The sequence below is a fragment of the Myotis daubentonii genome, chromosome 3, assembly GCF_963259705.1.
Source record: "Myotis daubentonii chromosome 3, mMyoDau2.1, whole genome shotgun sequence".
NCBI classification, from domain to species: domain Eukaryota; kingdom Metazoa; phylum Chordata; class Mammalia; order Chiroptera; family Vespertilionidae; genus Myotis; species Myotis daubentonii.
Window position 1 is genome coordinate 60,148,967 of NC_081842.1, and position 24,741 is coordinate 60,173,707.

The 24,741-nt window shown below is 38.1% G+C and overlaps 1 protein-coding gene and 1 pseudogene across 6 annotated transcripts in view; both read right to left on the reverse strand.

Moving 5' to 3' along the window:
- The window catches only part of STXBP5L (syntaxin binding protein 5L), a 232,336-nt gene that overhangs the window by 69,823 nt on the left and 137,772 nt on the right, over positions 1-24,741 (reverse strand). For 2 of the 6 annotated variants that reach the window (XM_059687717.1, XM_059687721.1), the window contains exons 19-20: positions 5,970-6,035; positions 561-653 (exon numbers count right to left, since the gene is read on the reverse strand). In XM_059687717.1, the coding sequence (XP_059543700.1) occupies positions 561-653; positions 5,970-6,035 (159 nt within the window). Of the gene's footprint in view, positions 1-560; positions 654-5,969; positions 6,036-23,264; positions 23,337-24,741 lie in introns of all 6 variants that reach the window. The other 4 variants (XM_059687719.1, XM_059687718.1, XM_059687722.1 and 1 more) reach the window with 3 other exon arrangements.
- Positions 13,562-16,019, reverse strand: LOC132230366 (nucleolin-like; annotated as a pseudogene).

Below are 24,741 nucleotides of genomic sequence, written 5' to 3' on the forward strand. Positions count from 1 at the left end.
CTGCATAACTTGAGTTTGCTTGTGATTTGGCCCCTATGAGCACCATCAAATATCCAATAACTACATAAAATTCAGATTATAGGACCTAACTTTCTGCTCTATTTTTGAGAGAACATTGTTCCTTTGAGGCACTTCTTTCATGTAGTTCCCATGATCATCATAGTTGTTTCTGATCATAGAAAATATTTAATTTTATTATGAAGAATTATAGAAAATTTTTATAAAACCACTTTATTTCTTGGCCCTTAAGTTTTCCCCGAATTCTATGTTGGCTCCTCCATATTTTCTTATAGGCCTGATAAAATAATTTAGGTGTAGAGTAGAAAACAAAATTCTATGGAACATTTCAAAATTGTTAACAAAACCCTTAAGGGTTCTGCTTTCTATTCATGAAGTCAGTGGTAACCATTGCTTCGGGGAAATGTGTCTTCATTCACCATGAGGGATCTGTGTTCCAGCACAACAAATAAGAATAAAGCTTTTGATACAAATTGTGAAGTCTAGAAAATTGTGGTGGTAGGAATAACTTGTTTGTTTATGAAAGAGATTTTCACTTTCACCTGGCAAATGATGTACTTGATTCCTCTGTCTCACAGCTGGTATTTCATTCCTATAAAAGCCAGGTGCTGCCTCGGGAGTTCTGGTAGGAAGTCCTAAAGAAAAGGAATAAAAAAACTTTTGGCATGTAATTTCTTAGTCCAACTGAACCAAGAATGTTTACCTTAGAGGCAACTTTTGTGGTAACCATGTAGAAGGGTCTCCGTTTTATGCCTTTATCTGTGTATTTTGGTACTGCCCCAACAGAAGACTTGTTTAAAGAAAGAAGATTTCTTCTTTGGAGGGTAGAATGGAATTCCAGGTGTATAGAATCACACAGAAGGAGCATTCAGAACAGGCTCTAAGAACTAGTTATAACTCATATTTGAGAACAGACCTGGTTACTTCCTTATTAGTATTTTGAGACATTCGCCCCCATGATATATTAATAAATATATCTTTATTAAAGATGCCTAAATAAATATATTTTATAAAGACAAATATCACCCTAACCCTCACTTGAACTTGATAGTATAAGAAGTCTATTGTATATTGTGGATGATGAGAATCATGAGGATGGATGGCTGTATAGGTAGCAGCAGTATTAGGACCTAATGCCAGTCTACAAAAAGATACTCATCTGAGCAAATGATTTTTAAAGGCACAGCTTCAAGGAAGACAAAGTAGAAAAATTCACACATGTGAACAGACATAACCCTACAGTTGAAGGCTTCATTAGCTTTCAACTCTTTGTCCAAAGAAAAAGGTATTGTTTCCAGTCTAGGGGATTGTAATTCTTTGCCAAGGGCTGAATGTTAGCTCCTGCTCACCCCTTTGAGAGGTATGTTTATGAAGTAAACAAACTGCCCACGATCTTACCTGGTAAGAGAAGAAGGATTACAGTTTTAAGAAAAAAACAACTAACAATTTGTAAAATTATTAGTTTAATGTTGGTTTCTGTAGATATACTGTCAGTTCCATTTGGCATGGAGTGTTTATTTTGTTCATTAGTTTATTCTCAGTGGAAAGCATCTTATCTAAGTATAGATGCTGAAAAATATTTGTTGAATAGTTGGTGAATAATTAAATATGAAATTACTACATTTTCCTGGAAGCTGAGAACATCAGCTTTCTGGTTGGCTCACTGGGATTCTTTCAGCTCCTAATTCCTACTCTGTTCTCTCACATTATCCTAAAGAATCCTATCTAATAAAAGAGAAACATGGTAACTGGTGTACAACCGCTACCCTTCCCATTGGCTAATCAGGGCAATATGCAAATTAACTGCCAGCCAAGATGGTGGCTGGCAGCCAGGCAGCTTGAAACTAACACCAGGCTTGCTTGCTTCAGTGACGGAGGAAACCAGCGTTCCCCGCCTGCCTTGCTGGCCTCTGAGCTTGCAGTTTAAAAACATTGTAACAAATATAGAAGCTAAACAAAACCCCAGAAAACAGCTTTCAGAGAGCTGGGATCTCAGAGCTGGAGTTGATACAGAGTTTTGATTATAGAACCGAAACAAACCAGATACCTGTTTTCAGCAGCTGAGGCCTCAGAGCTGGAGCCAAGCCTCAGAGCTAAAGCTGGCCCAGAATTAAAAAAAGAAAAAAAGGAGCAGTTGGGAGCTTCAGTTCCAGCCTGAAAACAGCCCTCAGCCCTTCACCCAGACTGGCCAGGCACCCCAGTGGGGACCCCCACCCTGAAGGGGGTGTGACCAGCTGCAAACAGCCATCATCCCCTCATCCAGGCTGGCCAGGCACCCAAGTGGGGACCCCCACCCTGATCCAGGACACCCTTCAGGGCAAACCAGCCGGCCCCCACCCATGCACCAGGCCTCTATTCTATATAGTAAAAGGGTAATATGCCTCCCGGCACCGGGATCAGTGGAGCCTTGAGGCATCCTGGCACCGGGATCAGCGTGACAGGGGGCAGCGCCCAAACCCCCTGATCGCCCTGCGGCTCTATGTGTGACAGGGGCGGGCCACAACCTCCCCATCGACCCTGCCTTGAGTGTGACAGGGGGCGGTGCCCTAACCCCCCAATCGGCCCTACCCTGAGCGTGACTGAGGGTGGCATCGCAATCTCCCAATCCGCCCAGCTCTGTGCATGACAGGGGGTGGTGCCCCGACTCCCCAATTGGCCCTGCTCTGAGCCCGACCAGGGGCTGCACCTAGGGATTGGGCCTGCCCTCTGCCACCCGGGAGCAGGCCTAAGCCAGCAGGTCGTTATCTCCCGAGGGGTCCCAGACTGCGAGAGGGTACAGGCCAGGCTGAGGGACCCCCCTCCCCACGAGTGCACAAATTTTTGTGCACCGGGCCTCTAGTATACTTAATAGTCCGAAACCTCACTCTACTTTACTTGTAGTTTATTGGGCTAAAAAGAAGTTTGAGATCCATGTAGAAAATCAGAGTTATAAAATGATTACTGGCCTCCAGCTTCTGTAATTTCCAACCTTTCTTACTCAGATATATGTGTGTCAATGTTTTAATCTGTTTTTAGCACAGGGATGAGGGTCTGAGATCCCAAAATAGATACTGAGAGGTCAAATAACTACTGAAAAAAGTAATATTTAAACAAATTTCACAAAGCCATGGTTCTCAAGTGGTTCAAAGACCATTAGAACTTGTTAGAAAGGCAAAGTCTCAGGCCCCACTCTAGACTTACTGAATTGGAATCCAGCTCTGGCATTCAGCAATCTGTGTTTTAACAAACTGTACAAAATTCTGACATAGAGTTAAGTTTCAGAACTACTTCATTAGGAAACAAGTGAAGAAAACTTTTGGCTCTTAAATACTATGTATGCATATAAAGGGGATATATACCCAGAAACAAACAAAATTATTATTAGTCAGACCTAATGAGCTGTTTATTAGTGTATAAATCAAGGAGACTTGTTAGGATGCTGCTTTTCTTGTTTTTTCAAAGGTTAGAATGTATTACAAATATTCTAGTTTCTCTTAATTATATATATATGTGTATATATACATATACATATATACATTTGTCATTCATAAGTCATTTAAACATTTTAATTGTTTATATTTTCATTCTTTTCTACCTCTAGAGATAAGCTTCATGAGTTTTGTAGACGACTGTTAAAGTCTTAAATTTGCTTTTTTCATAGTTATTCTTTAGTTGTATGAGACTGGGCTAAAAAGTCTGCATTTATCCCATGTTTTCCCTGATAATCTAGATTGGATGCAGTAAGTCCTATAACAATAGCAAGAGATTGTAGAATGTAGTTTTATGTGTATGTGTTGCTATGGTATTCTGGAAACAGTATTGGACACATTCACCTTTGTGAACTTAAAAAGACCCCTTCATATACACACTTATTTTTCTTTTTCATGGTAAATGAATGACACAAACAAATATTGATTATTTTCAATATTAAATAAGATAAATTAAACTCTGTTGGCACTTTCCCCAGAAAAATATACTTCACATATTATAACAAATATAATATGTAATGGTGAAAAAGCTTTTAAAAGAAAAAAAATCTCTTAATTCCTCAATTAGGATTATTTATAATTTAAAGTTGCTACGAAAGAAGAGCAGAACCTGACTAGCAAACCAGTCTCAAGCCACTGAAATGATCAATTAATTTTATTAGTCAATCATTGCTGTCCCAACTAACAGAATTCAAATGTATTCAAAATCTTTCTGCTTTGGAGCAATCTAGTTGACTGCATGCAAATTCTTCTGAGTCTGCCAAAAATAAAAATTAAAAATTAAAAATGTGATGGTGGTGTTTCCAGAACTGCTCTAACATTAATAAAAGAAGAAACACCAACCCTGGCCAGGTAGATCAATTGGTAGCATTGTCTCAATACACCAGGCTATGAGTTCAATCTTCTGTCAGGGCACATACAAGAACCAATCAATGAATGCAAAAATAAGTGGAACAACAAATCGATGTTTCTCTCTCTCCCTCTAAAAAAATCAATAATAAAAAAAGAAGGAATATCATAGGCAGAGAGGGCTAAAAGCAGGATGTCTAACTAGAAACCACAGCAATTACCATAATTATGAAATACTGTAAGACTCATCCCTGAGATTGAGAATAAGGAAAACGTGTTTGCTAACACTATATCTATTCAACATTGCATTGGGGGTTCTAGCTAATTTCTTCCTTTAGAAAGAAGAAATAGAACTGTCATTTTAACAGGGGGTATAATCAGATGCATAGGTAATTCAAAAGAATTTACAAGTTATTGGAGTTAAATAAATTTATCAAGTTTCCTGGATATAAATTTAATATATAAAAATTAGGATGGACCTAGAAAACATTGCGCTAAATATAATAAGCCAGTCAGTGAAAGACAAGTACCATATGATTTCATTCATATGTGGAATTTAATGAACAAACTGAACTAACATGCAAAATAGAGAAAGACTGAGAGAGAGCAGGCAGACAGCTCTGATGTGGGGGGGCTTAAGGGGTGGAGGGACTGAGCAAAAACAAAAGAGAGATACAAATGTATTGATTATATATTATGTCACAGACTAATCTATGCATTACCTATGGGGAATGTTTCACTCATTGCAGGAATACATAGGTGAACCTAGTGTGTGCAATGCTTGTAATCTTCTGTGAAATATATTTTAAAAATGCCATTAAAAATAATGTGGAAAAAAATTAATTGTATTTTTATATTCTAGCCCAAAAAATAAGAAAAATAAATTTTAAAATTTACAATATAAAAAATTAAATACAAAGGATTGAATCCAATGAAAGATGTGCAAGACCTCTACAAAGAAGACTAAAAATATTTCTGAATGTAAAGAAAGTAAAGAAGAGATAAATGGAGAGATACCAAGTGGAAAATTCAATATTGTCGAATGCTAATTTTGCACAATTAATCTATAGATCCAATGAAATTGCAATCACTATCCAACATATTTGTTTGTGTGCAAACTAATTGTTTCAAAAAGCTAACACAAAAGACCAAGAAGAACTATAACATTCTTTAAAAAGAACCACAAAAACAAAATTGAAAATCCTATACTATCAAAGAGATGAAGGGAGAGGGAGAGAGAGATAGAAGCATCAATGAAGAGAGAGAAGCATCTATCAGCTGTCTCCTGCACACCCCCTACTGGGGATGGAGCCTGCAACCAGGGCATTTGCCCTGACCAAGAATTGAACCATGACTTCATGGTCGATGTTCAACCAGCAAGTCACACTGGCCAGGTTAAAATGTCTTTAAAAGTATTGCACTAATATCTCTGATGTTAATTTTTCAAGAAGCCAAAATATTTTTACAAACATTTATTTCTATTTAATTTTGGAATCAAATTTGCTTATGGTCAATTACAGAAACTGAATTAACCTTACTAAAATAACAAATCTTACATTATAAGAATTCTGAAAATAAAGCAATAGATTTTGACAGTGAGTTAGCAGAAGCCTGAAAAATACCACTCATGTTTACCTGAAGTGGGAGACTTGCAGCGCTCAAGTTCCAGGGGGACTGGACTGTCATTCAGCTCAGTTAAACCTGAAAATAAAATGATAAAAAAATAAGGTAAAATTTGCTAACACTTTGTACATAATTCTTAACTCCTACAAGTTTTAAAGTTTTCCTTGTGAAAACTACTTTTCTATGCTCATTTATGACCATTTGTGTTCATCTTTTTAAGTTAAAATACAGTTGGCATAAAATATTAGTTTCAGGTGGTTGACATTTATATATCATAATTACAATGTGATCACCACACTAAGTCTAGTAATCATTCGTCATTGTGCCAATCCTCCCTTTGGCAACAACCATTAATTTGTTCTTTATTTTTATTTTGTTTTGTTTCTTCATTTGTTTTAATTTTAAAAAAATTCAACATATATATGAAATTAGGTGGTATTTGTCTTTCTCTGGCTGACTTATTTCACTTAGCATAATATCCTCTAGGTCCATGCATATTGTTACACATGGCAGGATTTATTTTTTTATTGTTGAGTAATACTCCATTGTATATATGCCACACCTTCATCCATTCATTTATCACCGGACACCTAGGTCGCTTCCATATGTTAACTACTAGAGGCCTAGGTGCATGAAATTTGTGCACTCAGGGGGGAGGGTCCCTCAGACCAGCCTGTGCCCTCTCGCAGTCCAGAAACTCCCAGGGGATGTCAGACTGATGGCTTAGGCCCGCTCCTCACAGGGACATCCCTAGCACAGAGGCAGCTCCTGCACTGTGTGGGATTGGGGCAAAACCAGCTCTCTGATATCCCCCTTGGGGTCCTGGATTGCTAGAGGGTGCAAGCCAGGCCCAGGGACCCCACTGGTGCATGATCGGGGTTGGGGAGGGACATGGAAGGTTGGCCAGCTGGGGAGGGACTGCAGGAGGGCTCCAGGGCGTGTCAGGCCTGTCTTGCTCAGTCCCAATCGGCTGGACCCCAGCAGCAAGCTAATCTACCAGTCGGAGTATCCACCCTCTCGTGGTCAGTGCATGTCATAGCGAGCAGTTGGACGACCTTAGCATATCATTAGCATATTATGCTTTGATTGGTTGACCAGACGACCTGACTACTGGACACTTAGCATATTAGGCTTTTTTTTTCATTTTTAAATTGTTTTATTGCTTAAAGTATTACAAAAAGTATTACATATGTCTTCTTTTTTCCCCCGCCCTTAACAATCCCCCAGCCGCTCCTACCCCCCAGTGTCTTATGTCCATTGGTTATGCTTATATGCATGCATACAAGTCCTTCGGTTGATCTCTTACCCCCCGCCCCTTCAACCCTCCCCGGCTTTCCCGCTGTAGTTTGACAGTCTGTTTGAGGCAGCTCTGCCTCTGTATCTTTTTTTGTTCATAAGTTTATAATGGTCTTTATTATCCATGAGTGAGTGAGATCATGTGGTGTTTTTTCTTCACTGACTGGCTTATTTCGCTTAGCATAATACTCTCCAGTTCCATCCATGCTGTTGCAAATGGTAAGAGTTCCTTCTTTTTTACAGCAGCATAATATTCCATCATGTAGATACAGTTTTCTAATCCATTCATCTACTGATGGGCACTTAGGCTGTTTTCAGATCTTAGCTATGGTGAATTGTGCTTTTATGAACATATGGGTGCATATATCCTTTCTGATTGGTGTTTCTGGTTTCTTGGGATATATTCCTAGAAGTGAGATCACAGGGTCAAATGGGAGTTCCATTTTTAGTTTTTTGAGGAAACTCCATACTGTCTTCCATAGGGGCTGCACCAGTCTGCATTCCCACCAGCAGTGCACGAGTGTTCCCTTTTCTCCACATCCTCTCCAGCACTTGTCGTTTGTGGATTTGTTGATGATAGCCAGTCTGACAGGTGTGAGATGGTACCTCATTGTTGTTTTGATTTGCATCTCTCAGATGATTAGTGACTTTGAGCATGTTTTCATATGTCTCTTGGCTTTCTGAATGTCCTCTTTTGAAAGGTGTCTATTTAGGTCCTTTGCCCAGTTTTTTGATTGGATTGTTTATCTTCCTTTTGTTAAGTTGTATGAGTTCCCTATAAATTTTGGAGATTAGGCCCTTATCAGAAATAACATTGGCAAATATGTTTTCCCATGGAATGGGCTTTCTTGTTGTTTTGTTGATGGTTTCTTTTGCTGTGCAGAAGCTTTTTATTTTGATGTAGTCCCATTTGTTCATTTTCTCTTTAGTTTCAAGTGCCCTAGGAGCTGTATTGGTGAATAAATTGCTTCGGCATATATCTGAGATTTTGTTGCCTTTGGATTCTTCTAGTATTTTTATGGTTTCCCATCGTACATTTAAGTCCTTTATTGAGTTATTTTTGTGTATGGTGTAAGTTGGTGGTCTAGTTTCATTTTCTTGCATGTATCCGTCCAATTTTCCCAACACCATTTATTGAAGAGACTATGTTGACTCCATTGTATGTTCTTGCCTCCATTGTCAAATATTAATTGAGCATATTGCTTCAGACCGATTTCTGGGCTCTCTATTCTATTCCATTGATCTATATGTCTGTTCTTGTGCCAATACCAGGCAGTTTTGAGAACAGTGGCTTTGTAATACAGCTTGAAATCTGGTATTGAGATCCCACCTACTTTGTTCTTTCTCAGGATCGTTGCAGCTATTCGGGGTCTTTTTTTATTCCAGGTGAATTTTTGGAGAGTTCGTTCTAGGCCTGTGAAATATGCCATTGGTAATTTAATGGGAAGTGCGTTGAATTTATAGATTGCTTTGGGTAGTATGGACATTTTAATGATGTTGATTCTACCAATCCAAGAACATAGTATGTTCTTCCATCTGTTTATGTCTTCCTCTATCTCTTTTTTCAGTTTTCTGAGTAGTGGTCTTTTACCTCCTTAGTTAAGTTTATTCCTAGGTAGCTTGATTTTTTTGGTGTGATGGTAAATGGGATTGTTTTTTTAGTCTCTCTTTCGGTAAGTTCACTATTGGTGTATAGAAATGCCATAGATTTCTTTTCATTAATGTTGTATCCTGTTACATTGCCAAATTCATTTATTAAGTCTAATAGTTTTTTGATGGAATCTTTAGGGTTTTTTATGTATAATATCATGTCATCTGCAAATAAGGACAGTTTTACTTCTTCTTTTCCAATTTGGATGCCTTTTATTTCTTCTTCTTGTCTAATTGCAATGGCTAATACTTCCAGTACTATATTGAACAGGAGTGGTGAGAGTGGGCATCCCTGTCTTGTTCCTGTTCTTAGGGGAAATGGTGTTAGTTTTTATCCACTGAGTATGATGTTGGCTGTGGGTTTGTCATATATGGCTTTTATTATGTTGAGGTATGATCCTTCTATTCCCACCTTGCTGAGAGTTTTTATCAAAAATGGGTGTTGGATTTTGTCAAATGCTTTTTCTGCATCAATTGATACGACTATGTGGTTTTTTTCTTTCAATTTGTTTATGTGATGTATCACGTTTATTGATTTTCGGATATTGTACCATCCTTGCATCCCTGGGATAAATCCTACTTGGTCATGGTGTATGATCTTTCTGATGTACTGCTGGATCCGATTTGCTAAGATTTTGTTCAGGATTTTGGCATCTATGTTCATGAGGGGTATTGGCCTGTAATTCTCTTTCATTGTGTTGTCTTTACCTGGTTTTGGTATTAGGGTGATGCTGGCTTCATAGAATGAGCTTGGAAGTGTTCCTTCCTCTTGGATTTTTTGTAGTATTCTGAGGAGGATAGGCTTTAGTTCTTCCTTGAATGTTTGGTAAAACTCCCCTGTGAAGCCGTCTGGTCCTGGGCTTTTGTTTGATGGAAGCTTTTTGATGACTGCTTCAATTTCTTCCATAGTTATTGGCCTGTTGAGATTTTTAGATTCTTCCTTATTGAGTTTTTGAATGTTGTATTTTTCTAGAAATATGTCCATTTCCTCCAGGTTGTCTAATTTGTTGGAGTAGAGTTGTCCATAGTATTTTTTAACAATCATTTGTATTTCTGTGTGGTCTGTTGTTATTTCGCCTCTATCGTTTCTGATTTTGTTTATTTGGGTCCTCTCTCTTTGCTTCTTGGTGAGCCTGGCTAGAGGTTTGTCAATCTTGTCTATCCTTTCAAAGAACGAGCTCTTAGTTTCATTGATTGTCTGTATTGTTTTTTTGGTCTCTATGTCATTTATTTCTGCTCTAATCTTTATTAACTCCTTCCTTCTGCTCACTCTGGGCTTTTCTTGTTGCTCTCTTTCAATTTCTTTGAGTTGTAGAGTTACATGATTTACTACAATTTTTTCTTGTTTTTTTGAGATAGGCCTGTAGAGTTATAAACTTCCCTCTCAGGACTGCTTTCATTGTGTCCCATAGGTTTTGGATTGTTGTATTTTCATAGTCATTAGTTTCCAGGATGTTTTTAATTTCTTCTTCGATCTCATTGGTAACCCAATCAATATTTAATAACATGCTATTCAGCTTCCAAGTGTTTGAGTATTTTGGGTTGTTTTTATTGTAGTTTATTTCTAATATTATTCCATCGTGGTCTGAGAAGATGCTTGGTATGATTTTAATCTTCTTGAATTTTGGGAGACTTTGTTTGTGACCCAATATGTGGTTTATTTTTGAATCTGTCCCATGAGCACTTGAGTAGAATGTATATTCCGTGGCTTTGGGGTGAAGTGTTCTAAAGATGTCAATTAAGTCCATCTGATCTAGTGAGTCATTTAGGATTGCTGTTTCTTTGCTGATTGTTTGTCTAGAGGATTTATCCAGTGAAGCCAGTGGTGTATTAAAGTCCCCTACTATGATTATATTGTTGTCGATCTCTCCTTTGATATCTTCCAGGAGTTTATGTATTTGGGTGCTCCTGCATTGGGTGCGTATATGTTTATCAGGGTTATATCTTCTTGTTGTATTGATCCCTTTAGTATTATGAAGTGGCCTTCCTTATCTCTTGTTATGGCCTTCACTTTGAGGTCTATTTTGTCCGATATAAGTATTGCTACCCCAGCCTTTCCATTTGCCTGAAAGATATTTTTCCATCCCTTTACTTTCAGTCTGTTTGAGTCCCTTCTAATGAGGTGGGTCTCTTGTAGACAGCAAATGTATGGGCCATGTTTTTTTCATCCATTCAATCTATTCAGCCACTCGATGTCTTTTGGTTGGAGCATTTAGTCCGTTTACGTTTAAAGTTATTATTGAAAGGTACTTGTTTGTAGCCATTTCTTTTTTTGTGTGGCTGTTTTCTTTCTGAGATTTTTATTTCTTCTTTTTACACCAGTCCCTTTAGCATTCCTTGCATTGCTGGCTTGGTGGTGATAGACTCCCTTAGTTTTTTTTTTAATCTGTGAAGGTTCTTATCTCCCCTTCAATTTTGAATGACAGCCTTGCTGGATAGAGTATTCTTGGATTCAGTCCTTTGCTTTGCATCACTTTGTAAATTTCTGTCCATTATTTTCTGGCCTGATGTGTTTCTGTTGAGAAATCATTTGATAATCTAATGGGAGATCCCTTGAATGTAACTTTCCATCTCTCTCTTGCAGCCTTTAAGATTCTCCCTTTGTCCTGAACATTTGCCATGGTAATTATGATGTGTCTTGGTGTGGGTCTTTTCGGGTTCACCTTGTTTGGGACTCTCTGTGCTTGTGTGATTTTTTTCTTCCCCACCTCTGGGAAGTTTTCTGATATTATTTCTTCAAATAGGTTTTCTAACCCTTGTTCCTCTTTCTGTTGTTCTGGCACCCCTATTATTCGTATGTTGTTTCATTTCATGTTGTCCCATAGCTCCCTTAGGCTCTCCTCCTGTCTTTTAATTTTTTTCTCCAATTGCTGTTCAGTTTGTGTGCGTTTTGTTTCCCTGTTTTCTAATTCACTAATTTGGTCCTCCGCTTCTCCTAATCTACTGTTGAAACTTTCAATGGTGTTTTTTATTGCCGCTATATCACTCTTCATTTCTTCTTGGTTCTTACATAATTTATTGATTTTTTTCATCTGTTTCTTCTTGCTTCTTGCATAAGTTGCTGATTTTTTCCTCCATCTGGTTTATGCACTCTAGGATCCTTAATCTGAATTCTTTTTCTGTCATATTGCATGCCTCTGTATCACTTAGCTGCTTTTCTGGTGAGTCCTCCTTTTCTTTCCTTTGGGGGTTTCTTTGTCTATCCATGTTTGATCGTACTGCCATATCTAGATGTTGAGTCATTCAGTGGCTGCTCCTTGGGTGGCAGTGGCTCCTCGGGCTGTGGTTGCCTCGGGCGGTTGTGGTAGCAGCTACTCCTCAGTTAGTAGCAGCTCCTCTGGTGGGTGCCGTTCACAGTTGTGGTGGCTCCTCTGGCTGGTGGGGGGAGGCTTCACACACAGCTGCTGTTCCTCAGACAGAGGTTGTGGTGATCAGGAGGCTGCTGTTCCTTGGATCTAGGCTTTTTTATATAGGATTGTAAGTATGCTGCAATGAACACAGGAATACATATATCTTTTAAAGGTATTGTTTTTTTTTCCTTCAGATAAATGCCCAGAGTGGAATAGCTGGGTTGTACAGTGGATCTATTTTTACATTTTGAGAAGTCTTCATAATGTTTACATAGTGGCTGTATCCATTTGCAGTTTCACCAACATGTACAAGGGTTTCCCCCCCGCCCCCCCCCACACACACCTTCATCAATAGTTATTTGTTGACTTTTTTTCTAAAAGCCATTCTAATAGGTTTGAGGTGATCTTTCATTCTGATTCTGATTTGCATTTACTTGATGATTAATGATATTGAGTATTTTTTTTCATGTCCTTTAGTCATCTGTAGGTCTTCTCTGAAAAAATGTCTCTTCATGTCCTCTGCCCATTTTTTGATCAGATTGGTTTTGTGGTTGCTATTGTTTGTTAGCCATATGAATGATTTCCTTATATTTTTTTGGATATCCACCCTTTATTGGATATATGGTTCCTTCCTGTGCTGAAGCTTTTTATTTTGATGAAGTCTCATTTTGTTTTTGCTTTTGTTTCTCTTGCTCAGGAGGATATATTAAAAAAGATATTAGTAAAACTGAGGTCAAGTGGTTTTCTACCTCTGTTTTCCTCTAGGAGTTTTATGGTTTCAAGTCTTACATTTAAGTCTTTAATCTATTTTGAGTTTATTTTTATATATGGTGTAAGAGAGTGGTCCAGTTTCATTTTTTTTGGATGTATCTTTCCACTTTCCCCAGCACCACTTATTAAGGACACTATTTCTCCACTGTATATTCTTATCTCCTTTGTGATAGGTTCACTGGCCCCACAGGTGGAGGTTTTCTTTTGGTCTCTCTATTCAGTTCCAGTGATTTGTGTGTCTATTTTTATGCCAGTACCATACTTTTTTATTATTACAGCTTTGTAGTATAGTCTGAAATCACAAAGTGTGATATCTCCATCTCTGTTATTCTTTCTGAACATTGCTTTGGCTATTTGTTTGTGTGTGTGATTCCATATAAATTTTAGGATTATTTCTTCTAGTCCTGAGAAGAATGCCACTGGAATTTTTATAGAGATTGTACTGAATCTGTTGGTTGCTTTCGGTATTATGGTCATTTTGACAATATTAATCCTTCTATCCAGGAACCAGGTATATCCTTCCATTTATTTGTGTCCTTTTCAATTTCTTTCTTTTCTTTTTTTCTTTTTTGGCACCAGAGTTTAGAACTTTGAATTTGTCCCATAGCTGCTGAAGCAAAATTATGATAAAACATTCTGCTTTCCTTTATATCCCAACACACACACACACAACTATTTGTAAGAAAAAAATGGTTTTGTACACGGGAAGAAACAATATAAATTCAAAACATACAGATAAGGGTTAGCTCTATCACTCATCTCTTTAAAAAGTTTATACGAATATCCAGTCAAAACCAATAGGGTATCTCCTTTGAAATGTTATCTAAATGGATTTCCAAGTAGATCACAGGACTGTATACTGTCTTGGAATGTCCTTAGAAGGGTGTCATTGATCAGGTAACAGTAAAAATACCAGAGTCCTTTCTTTTTCAAATGGAAGAGGGAAAGACAGGGATAGAAGAAACCTGTTAAACTTCGTCTTCTTTCCTTATGGCTTATGGTCTCCTCCTCCTCCACCTCCTCAGAAGCCTGCTCAACCTCCAAAACCTCCCCGGCCTCTGCCACCAAATCCACCTCGGCCTCCTCTGCTACCACCTCTGCCTCCAAAGCCACTTCTGCCTCCACCACTACCCTCGAAGCCACCTTCACCCTTATGCTTGGCCCAATCCAAAGTAACTTTGTTTCCATCAATTTCACCATCTTCCATAGCCTCCTTGGCAGGTTTGGCATCTTCCCAATATTGAAGTCTACAAAACCAAACCCTTTGGAAGAGCTCGTATCCCGGTCAGTGACTATCCTTGCCTGGTCAGAGCCATCAAATGACTCCTTCAATGTCTCTTCTGTAGTCTTCTCAGACAGACCTTTGACAGAGTTTTGGATGGCTGGCTTCTTGCATTAGGTGATCTTCTCAATCCTTGCAATTCCAGAAATCTGCCCTCGATTTCTCTTTTATTACAGGTATTTAAAGCTTCTTTAGCATCTTCAAATTAAGCAAATTCTATACGTGCATACCCTTTAGATTTTCCATTTTGGTTCTGGGGAACTTTAATAAAAGTTGCCTTCTCAAATACTTCCTGAAGGGTTTCGTCTGTTGCACTGTAGGAAAGGTTACTTAAAATCAGATTTTTTTATTCACCACTCCAAGTGCTGTTCTTTCCACCTCTATGGTCTTGATTTTGACCTTTCCAGTATAGTACAGAGAAATGAATCACCCATCTATTTCTGTTCCTTGCTTTTCTTCCAAGGTTTTCTCTGCATCAGCTTCTGTCTTAAATTCAATATAAACAATCCCTTTACTTTTTCCATCCTTGCTGACTGATCTGATCTCCATAGCATCTTCAAACACTTCTTTTAATTCGTCCTGAGTAACTTTATAAGGCAGATTTTTTTGCCAAAAGTGTTCTTGCATCTTGATCTTTTCTACTGTCTTTTCCCTTGGTTTTTCTAGTTTAATTTCATTGCCAAAGACTTTTAAACCAGTGAGTTCTAAGGCTTTTTTCAGGTCCGCAGCAGATTCAAAATCCACATAGCCAAACTTCCTGAACACGTCAATCCTGACATTCACAACAGCAAGATCGTTTTTAGCAAAAACATCACTGATACCCATTTTTAATTCAAGAGCAGACTTGCTGAAGTTCAGGTTTCCAACAAAGAGATTGAAAGCCATAGTTGCTTCTGTGGCTTCCACTTTCTGTTTCTTGGCCTCGGGGGCAGCTTTCTGTTTGACCATTTTCTTCTTTCGTTTTCCAGGTGCTTCTTTGACAGACTCATCCTCCTCCTCTTCATTCTTCTCCTCATTCTCCTCCTCTTCCTCTTCATCATCATCCTCTTCATCTTCATCCTCAGCTGTGCTCTTAGCCTTCACAGGAACAGCTTTTACAGGAGTTTTCTTGCCTTTGGCTGGTGCAATCTCCACAGGTTCTTCTTCAGAGTCATCTTCTTCATCATCCTCATCCTCATCCTCACCTTCATCATCTGAGGCAGGAGCAGCAGCAGTTTTCATCACTGCTGGCTCAAATTCATCATCATCCTCCTCCTCTTCACTGTTGTCATCATCTTCCTCATCACTATCTTCCTTCTTGGCATTCTTGTCATTCTTTGCTCCCTTGACTGGGGTGGCTGCTCCCTTCTTACCAGGAGTTGCTACCAATACTTTGCCTGGTGTGCCTCTCTTCTTACCAGGTGTGGCTAATGCTTTGGCTGGTGCAACTACTGCCTTTTTGCCAGGGGTGACAACTACTTTCTTGCCTGGTGTGGCAACTGCAATCTTTTTTGTTTGGGAAACCATCACCTTCTTTCCTGGAGTCGTGGTAGCCTTCTTGCCTTTTTTTTTTTTCCTGAGGATGATAACCTCTTCTCCACTGCTTTCATCTTCTTCATCTGACATTTTATCTTCACTATCTTTTTCTACCTCCTTTGGAGGAAAAGCCATATTCTTGGGGTCACCTTGATTTTTACCAGCCTTTGCAAGCTTCATCATGATGGTGGCTTATGATGGTGGAGTGTTTGGCGGGTGAGTGGAACAGATGTACCCAGAGGACTCAAATGGTGTTGATGTCGGCTGCTGGTACTGAAGAATCAGAGTGCATATGTTTTGCTACCAGCTAGAGCTCAAGACTCTCAATTTCTTTTTTCAGTATCTTATAGTTTTCTGAGTACAGGTCTTTTACCTCCTTTGATAAATTTATTCCTAGATATTTTATTCTTTTTGGTGCAATTATAAAAGAGATATTCTTAATTTTCTTTTGATTATACATTAGTGTATAAAAATGCAATGGATTTATGAATATTAATTTTGTATCCTCCTACTTGAGTGAATTTCCTTCATTGTATTTGATTTTTGGTGGGTTCTTTAGGGTTTTCTATAAATACTAGATGCCTGGTGCACAAAATTCATGCATGGGTCCGGTCCCTTGGCCTGGACGGCGATCAGGGATGATCTGTGGGGTGCCTGGTGGGGCGATTGGGGGCCCCCACTGGCACCCACCTTGGTTAGCCTGGTGCCACCCACTCACCAGCCTGGCCACCCGCCACCACTGCTGGTCACCTCCCTCGGCACCACCCCGACTGCCCCACCATTGCCTTCAGTCACCTCATTCTGCGGGGTGACCAGCAGGGCAATCAGGGTGCCTCCGCTGGCTCCCACGTTGGCTGGCCTAGGGCCTGCATTGAGCGTCTGCCCCCTGGTGGTCACTGTGCATCATAGCAACCAGTTGTTCCACCGATCATTCCACTGTTCCGTCAATTTGCATTTTAGGCTTTTATTATATAGGGTAGTATCATATCATCTGCAAATAGTGACATTTTACTTCTTTCCAATTTGAATACCTTTTATTTTGTTTTCTTGTCTGATTGCTGTAGTTACTACTTTCAATATTATATTGAATAATAGTGGTGAGTGAGCATCTCTGTCTTGTTTCTGATCTTAGAGGAAAAGCTTTCAGGTTTTCATCATTGAGTATGAGGTTAGCTGTGAGCCTTTATCATTTGGAGGTGGCAATTTTCATAATTTCAGTTTTGATAAGCTTCTGAAATTCTTGGTTATAAGACTTCTCTTCAGCTAGTTTCCAGTTGGTTATTCAGATTGATGGTTCTATAATTTAGTTGTAATTCCAGTTTGGACCTGGGAGGAGGCAAGTATAACTACCACCTACTCTGCTGCCATCTTGTATCTCCAGCCTTTATCATTTTTGAGGTAAGTTTCTTCTGGTGTTGCCCCCTTGCCAGCCCTGCCTCCCTCTGTGGGGCGACCAGCAGGGTGATTGGGGGGCCCCTGCTAGCACCTGCATTGGTTGGCCTAGCACTGCCTGCTTTCCAGCCCTGCCCCCTCGCCACTGCTGCCAGTTGCCTCCCTCTGCAGGGTGATCGGTGGGCCCCACTGGCACCCGCTTTGGCTGGCCTGGTGCTGCCCGCTTGCCGGCCCTTTCCCCCATCGTCGCTGCCAGTTGCCTCCCTCTGTGGGGCAACCAGCAGGACAATTGGGGGCCCCCACTAGCACCTGCTTTGACTGGCCTGACGCTGCCCGCTCACCATCCCTGCCCCCCCCCCCCGCCTCCACCGCTGGTCAGAGCCTGCAGGCTGGGGGCAACTCCTGCATTTAGCATTTGTCTCCTGGTGGTCAGTGCACATCATAGTGACTGGTTGTTCCACTGTTTGGTCAATTTGCATATCAGGCTTTTATTATATAGGATACTTGGCTTTTGATTCCTTCTAATGTAGTTTTCATTTCAGCTATTGTATTATTCCACTCTGATTATTATATTTTTCTCTTTTTTGAAGTCCTGAGTCCTTCTATTTTCAATTTTGTTGAGCATTCCTTATGGGGAGTTCTTTGAATTCTTTATCAGGCAAATCATTTATCTCTGTTTCATTAGGGTTTTTCTCCAGGATTTTTTCTTATTCCTTCATTTGTGTCATATTCTTCAGTCTTCCCATTTTTTTTTTACTTTCTGTTTGTTCCTTTGATTTGGATGAAATAGCTATCTCTACCAATGTTGAAAATGTGGCCTCTGTATAGACTGTGCACTGGATGATTTTAGTCATCAAGGCAGTGTGTGTGGTGACTGGTGTGCCACCTGGCCAGAAGGAGTAGCTTCCTGTGGAGCGGTCTGGTGTACACATGTGTGTAGTAACTCCTCATTGTTCTGGCTGCCTATAGCCAGAAAGAACTCTGGGTAGGGCAGCCTGACATGTGCATGGTTCCTTGCTCTTCTGATCTGGGTTGTATTGACTGGTGTGTGTGCAGCATGCACTATTGTTTTAATTGTCTGTTACCCAAGTTTGGACTGGTGGGGTAGCCCTGTCTGCATGTACCATGGCACTTCGCTGGTTCTGCACTTTCTCCAGGCAGGACAGTCCAATGTGCTTGTGTAGTAGTGCTACACCAGTTCCATATTATCTCCAGGTGGGGCAGCCCTGCAATCACTCACAGAAGCACTCCTCTAGTTCCATATTTACTATTGATTGGCAGCCCTGTGTGTATGCACCATAGCACTTTACTAGTTCTGCATCTTCTCTTGGGGCAAGCCTACATGCATGGGGGCACTAGAGCACTTTGCTAGTTTCACACTGTCTCTGGGTGAAAGAATCTTGGGTGCACATCCCAGTGGATGCACAAAGCAGCCCCCTGCCACACCTGCTAGGTCAATCTCAGAGTGGAGGGCTCCATGTGTGTGCACTATAATACCCTCCTTTTCCTGCTGGAGATAGTCCAGGAGGGATTGCTGGAGATGCACTACAGCAGCCCTGCAAATCAGCCCGGGATCTGGATGGAGCTCCTGCCCGATGTCCACATGCAGAGAAAATGTAAATAATGGTGCTTCTTGGTTCCTATGGTCTTGGAGAGTTCCCTCAGCTCCCAGAGACCATTCATGGTTTCCCAGCCTTTTTTATGTGGTCTCTTGTTTGTTGTATAGTAGCTGTTCAATTGGCCCTCAGTTTACTCTCAGGAGAAATTGCTCCAAATATCCAATGGTTCTTAGCAGGGGGTGAGCCCAGGTCCTCCTTCACCACCATCTTGGCCCCATGTCTCAACACTGTTCTTTTTTAAAAGCGGTTTTAGCTATTCTGAATCCCTCACATTTCTGTATGGACTTTAGAATCAGTTTTTCAATTTCTATTAAAAGTCTGAACCTTTTTTATTGGGATTGTATTGACATACAGATCAATTAGGAGAGAATTGACATCTTAGTACTATTAAGTCTTTGAACCGTAAACATGGCATTCTTCATTTTTTTAGGTCTTTTTAAACATTTCTCAGCAATGCTTTCTGGTTTTCAATGTATGGATGGGTCTTTCACATCTGTTGTCTAATTTATGACAAAGTGTTTTCTATTTTGATGCCATTATAAATGGTATTTTAAATTTTAAATATCAGACTTTTGTTGTGGGTAGAATGAAATAAAATTGATTTTCATTTACTGACCTTAAATTCATACATTTTGTTATAAACTCACTTATCTGCTCATTAAATGATTTGCTTAAACTCACTTATTAGTCCTAATAGCTTTTTTTGTATCCTTCATTACATTTTCTTCATAGATGATGTTGTCTATGAAAAAAGACTTTAACTTCTTTTCCAATCTTTTATTTATTAAGATAACTCATATATTTTCATGCCTGACTACATTGGCTAGAATCTCCAGTATAATGTTAACTAGAAGTGGATGTGAATTATAATTTTTTCTAGTCTGGCTGGTAGGAATATGCACTATTGCCTTTGTTTCAGTGTTGAACACTATTTCCTCATATTTGTTGACACAGGTCTTTACCTGTCCCTGGTTAGTTTCATCATATATACCTGTTAATCTACATTTTGTTTGAGGAGGAAACTATAGATCTCTGAAATTCCCTCCTTGTGAACTGTAGCTGCTTTGGTTTTCCTGTTTTTTTCATCCCCATCTCTTCAATTCAGGGAGTTCACTGCTTTTATCCTGGATCTCCTCCTTCTGCTATAATCTAGAAACTCTCATAGGGCAGTAATCAGGTGTGGTTGCAGGCTTCATTTGTTTAATCTGTTAGAGATTACTGTTTTTCATTGCAAGCTGTCCTATGTCTTAAAAACATCAACAAAAAAGTTTTGTTAGGTCTGGTTTGTTTGTTTGTTTCAGGCACCAGATTAAATCTGGTCCCTGGTATTCTATCTTGGTCTGAAGTGGAAAACCAAACCTTCTTATTTCTTAGAGTATCAGATCAGTGATGGAGAACCTTTTGAGCTCAGCATGTCAGCATTTTGAAAAACCCTAACTTAACTCTGGTGCCGTGTCACATACAGAAATTTTTTGATATTTGCAACCATAGTAAAACAAAGACTTATATTTTTGATATTTATTTTATATATTTAAATGCCATTTAACAACAACAAAAAAAATCAACCAAAAAAATGAGTTCACGTGTCACCTCTGACACGCGTATCATAGGTTCGCCATCACTGACTTAGATATTTCACCCTCGGATAGGCCTTCCTTCCCTGACACTCATTTTCCTCTTTCATAGAACTGCTTCCTTTTTTTTTTTTTCAATTATTACAGTGTATCTACAGAATGAATAAAATTTTTAAGTTACCATTTTTATTGGTTCTTCCTTGAGGTATTCCTTCTTTTTTATTATTATTTCTTTTATCATTCCCCACACACTGAAAAAAACCATTCAGTGAAAGAAGGAAAATATATACAGGCCTGAGACTTTTCAAAATCTTCATATATTTAACTTCTTTGTGGCTTGGTTCATTTTCTATTATAGTAACAACGTCTAATATTTATAGAAGTCCTTTTACAAACATCAACCAAAAAAAGTTCTAAACGTCTCTAAGGGGTTAGGCATTATTCTTTTTACTTTATAATTTTAAAAAATCTCAAAGCCATTAAATGCCTTGCTTAAAAAAATGTAATGAGCAGATAATAGTAGAAAAGGCAGAAATGGATATAAACATTTTGATCCTGTATCTGTTGTTCTTTCTAAAGCATTTCATTGCTTCTACAAATCATAATCTGTAAAGTACAGGTTTCCATTATAAAGATTTAGGGAAGTCGGCTCCTTGGAGCCTAACCTATGTTACAAGGTGACCAGTGAAAGAATCCAGGAAAAGATTGCAATTGAGATGTTTCTCAAAATGAAAAATATAAGGTTCAAAATAGAATATGGTATCACTTTGAGAACAAAATTGACATAATAAAATGTAAAAATGGATTTCTGATAACATCTTGTCCATTCTCTTTGTGAAAAAATAATTTTAAATTGTTTCATATTTTATATGTGACTTCATCAATTGTGGGTGAAAATTTAAAAAAAAGTAGTTTCTGATTATAGAATAATGAAATTTGTTTACATTGTCTTTGAAACTTGAAGAGACACAGGATATAAAGTCACTTTTGCATTAGACAGGTCTTAGTTTGTTCTCACTTGTTCTGTGTAACTATGAGTAATTAATTTAATCTCTTTTAACTTAAATTTTCTTATCTATAAAGGAACCTACTAATAAATATCTATCTTCCTGAAAGGGTTATAATGACCACTAAATAATATAACACCCAAATTGCCAAGCACAATCCCAGAACATAAAAGACACTCAATAGAACTGAGTTAAGTTTCCCCAAATAGGGGAAAGTAATCAAGATATGCTTTTCTGAAAGCTAGGAAACAATTCATGAAAGACTGTACACTCTCTCTATTATAATAAAATAAAACTGTAGAAATGTAACCAGGTCTAATAGTTAAATTTAAAATTTATTTTTAAAAGTAATGAAATGCTTTTAAATCTCAGGGCTTGTCTCAGTCCCTATGAAGCCTACTGCAGGAGACTTGAAGGATCTCTTTAGGGCCTTGTAAGAACTTGATTTTTCTGTCTTGACACTTTAAAATTTGTTTTAAAAAAACTCTGATTTCTTTTGCAAAATTCCAGTGAACCCAGTACTACAGAAGCTATTTCTGCTCTCATTTGTCAAATTTGAAAAATCCCCTGACCCTTCTTCAGGTGAGCAGAAAGAGCCTGTTGTCATTCTCCATCTTGCTACTTTCAGCATTTACTTACTGAGCTCATACTTGTGCTGGGTGTAGAGGATATAAAGTAAGTAAAAATACAACTAAATGGTTCAGATACTACTGTATACAAGCCTGTATACTGGGGGCATTTAAATAAAGGAATTGGTATAACAGAAAGCAGCAGAAGCCAACATAGATATCAGTATTCTAGTCACAAGACACCAGGAGCAGAGGCAGTGAGAAGCACCCCAAAAGGGGGTGCTCTGCTAGAGAAGAAAACTAGAAAATAATTATTAGCAAAAATAATTTCTTGCTTCCAGAAAAATTTCAAGGACTTCACAGATACAGACTTCCTTTAGCTAGAGAAACAATAAAGGTTTAGTTTTTATAAGTGATGTGATTTCATTAGTATCTACAAGCTGGTGAGGTCTGAAGAAATTAAAAATACAAACAACATACATGTGTCTGTACATTTTATACAAATGAAGCCATCTTTTATATATTGTTAAGGAACAGGCTTTTAAACATAACATTGATTTACTATCATAAACATCTTATGTCAATAAATATTCATCTATAACATAACTAGTATCATTTGCACCTCTAAGCATACCCTCACTCCCCTCTTTTTCTGTATCAATTTTTAGAATTGCTCACTCTACCATCTTCAGATTTGCATTTGTTACCATGGTAAATAATAGTACTGACTCTTTTACTTGTGACCTTAACTCACCAACTTCACAGTGTTTGGTACATGAATCACTATAGAAATGTTTGTGTATTCTATTTTAAACCGTCAGAAATTAGGAATACATAGCTATCTCTAAGAAATCTAATTACTCACAAAAAGGAAATACTGTGGCCTTGGTTAGAATAATTTTATAAAATGGTCAAAGGCACAAGGTTTCTAAAACAAGACAGTATTCAATTATTATTGATACTGGTATATCAGGTTTTTTATTGATAAAAACACCATGGCTCAAAACAAAAGACAAGTGACTCTTGGACAAATAGGATGTGGTCTGCATGGTTTGAAATAAACACTAAAACAATGGATATGAGTAACTGGGTCATGACAATAATTATTTGAAATTTTTAAATAATTTTTATTAAAATAATCAGGCTGCACTTCCATAACAAAACAAAAATTTGCATGCATGGTGAATGTGTTTTAAAAAACACATTACTGAGCACATATGTACGGATTTAATGCAAGCATTATGACTTAAAATGCTATTTGCCTAACTGTAATAGAACTTACTCCGATAGGAAGTACGGATCCGTTTCGTTAAATCAGGATAAAAGTTAGACAGGCCACGCATGCAAAAGTTGTCTTTGGAACATGCCAGAACACCAGCATCAGCAGCAGGCAGGGGAAAGAGAGAGAAATAGTCTAAAGTGAAAGGAAGTGATATCATACCAGAATCTAGAACAGCCAAGATGAAGAAATTGCAGCAAGTTTAGGTAATCAAATTAGAAAGAAGATATTAAAAAAATAAGTCAATTAGAAAGTAAAATGTGATAGATGAATGATGAGAATGCTGTAGCAATTTTATTTAATTAAATATGCCATCTGTTTTTATGATGTTTATCTTATGTTCTTTATGTAGTAAACTTATTTGGTTTGCAAATAATATGTTACCTCATAAATATCACAATGGTTATCTTTAATTTTCTGCATTAAAAATAAAGCTTAGGTACTTTAGTCTTTAATATTTTATTTATATAACAAAGTGAGTACTCATTTTATACACTAAATATGAAATTTATGACTTCATTACAGTTTTTCCTAATTTTAAAGTCATCAAAATTGTAAGATCTAATCATAAATGTTAATGCTCAACAAGATTAAATTAAGCAACAATTGTATTATTTGTTATCCCACTGTGTATATCCAGCAATAACTTAGATACAACCAGAGAATCCAAAGCTTTTCTGATTGAATTGGTGCTTTCAGTATGTAAACAGTGCCTACTATCTTCTAACTTCTTTTTGCCCTTAAGTTCATAAACTTTCAAAAGTCAACCCCCTTTTTCCCAATCATGAGGGAATTTTATGATACATGCACACACAATTTCTCTTATTCTGTCTTATTTTCAAAATCAAGTAGTGGTTGAGACAGAACCTATTAAATTGAAATTTCTAGCATTCCTAAAATATTGTTAAAAGTTGAGATTTTTAACAAAAACCAGGTTCTAAAAGAGAATTTCTGTGTTCCTGAAAAGGGTCAAACTTGCATTTTGAAGAGGATTGAGGTTTACAATAAAAAGAGATTCAGTATATCAAGTACTTTTTTTATTAGTCTAAAAGGAAACTTCAGTCTTCAGTATCACATTCAGATGTTAAATTTAGAACATAACTACCATCATGCACTGTTTTTATTTTAAAATATTCTTGTATGAATATATTTATTAAAGCCTTCCATAGTCTTCAATTGATTAAAACATTTTTTAAAAAATACATTTTATTGATATTTTACAGAGAGGAAGGGAGAGAGATAGAGAGTTAGAAACATCGATGAGAGAGAAACATCAGTCAGCTGCCTCCTGCACATCTCCTACTGGGGATGTGCCCGCAACCCTGGTACATGCCCTTGACCGGAATCGAACCTGGGACCTCTCAGTCCACAGGCCGACGCTCTATCCACTGAGCCAAACCAGTTTTGGCATGATTAAAACATTTTTAAAAGATCTAAAATGTAAAGAAACTGTATATTTTCTGTCTACTGATATAATACT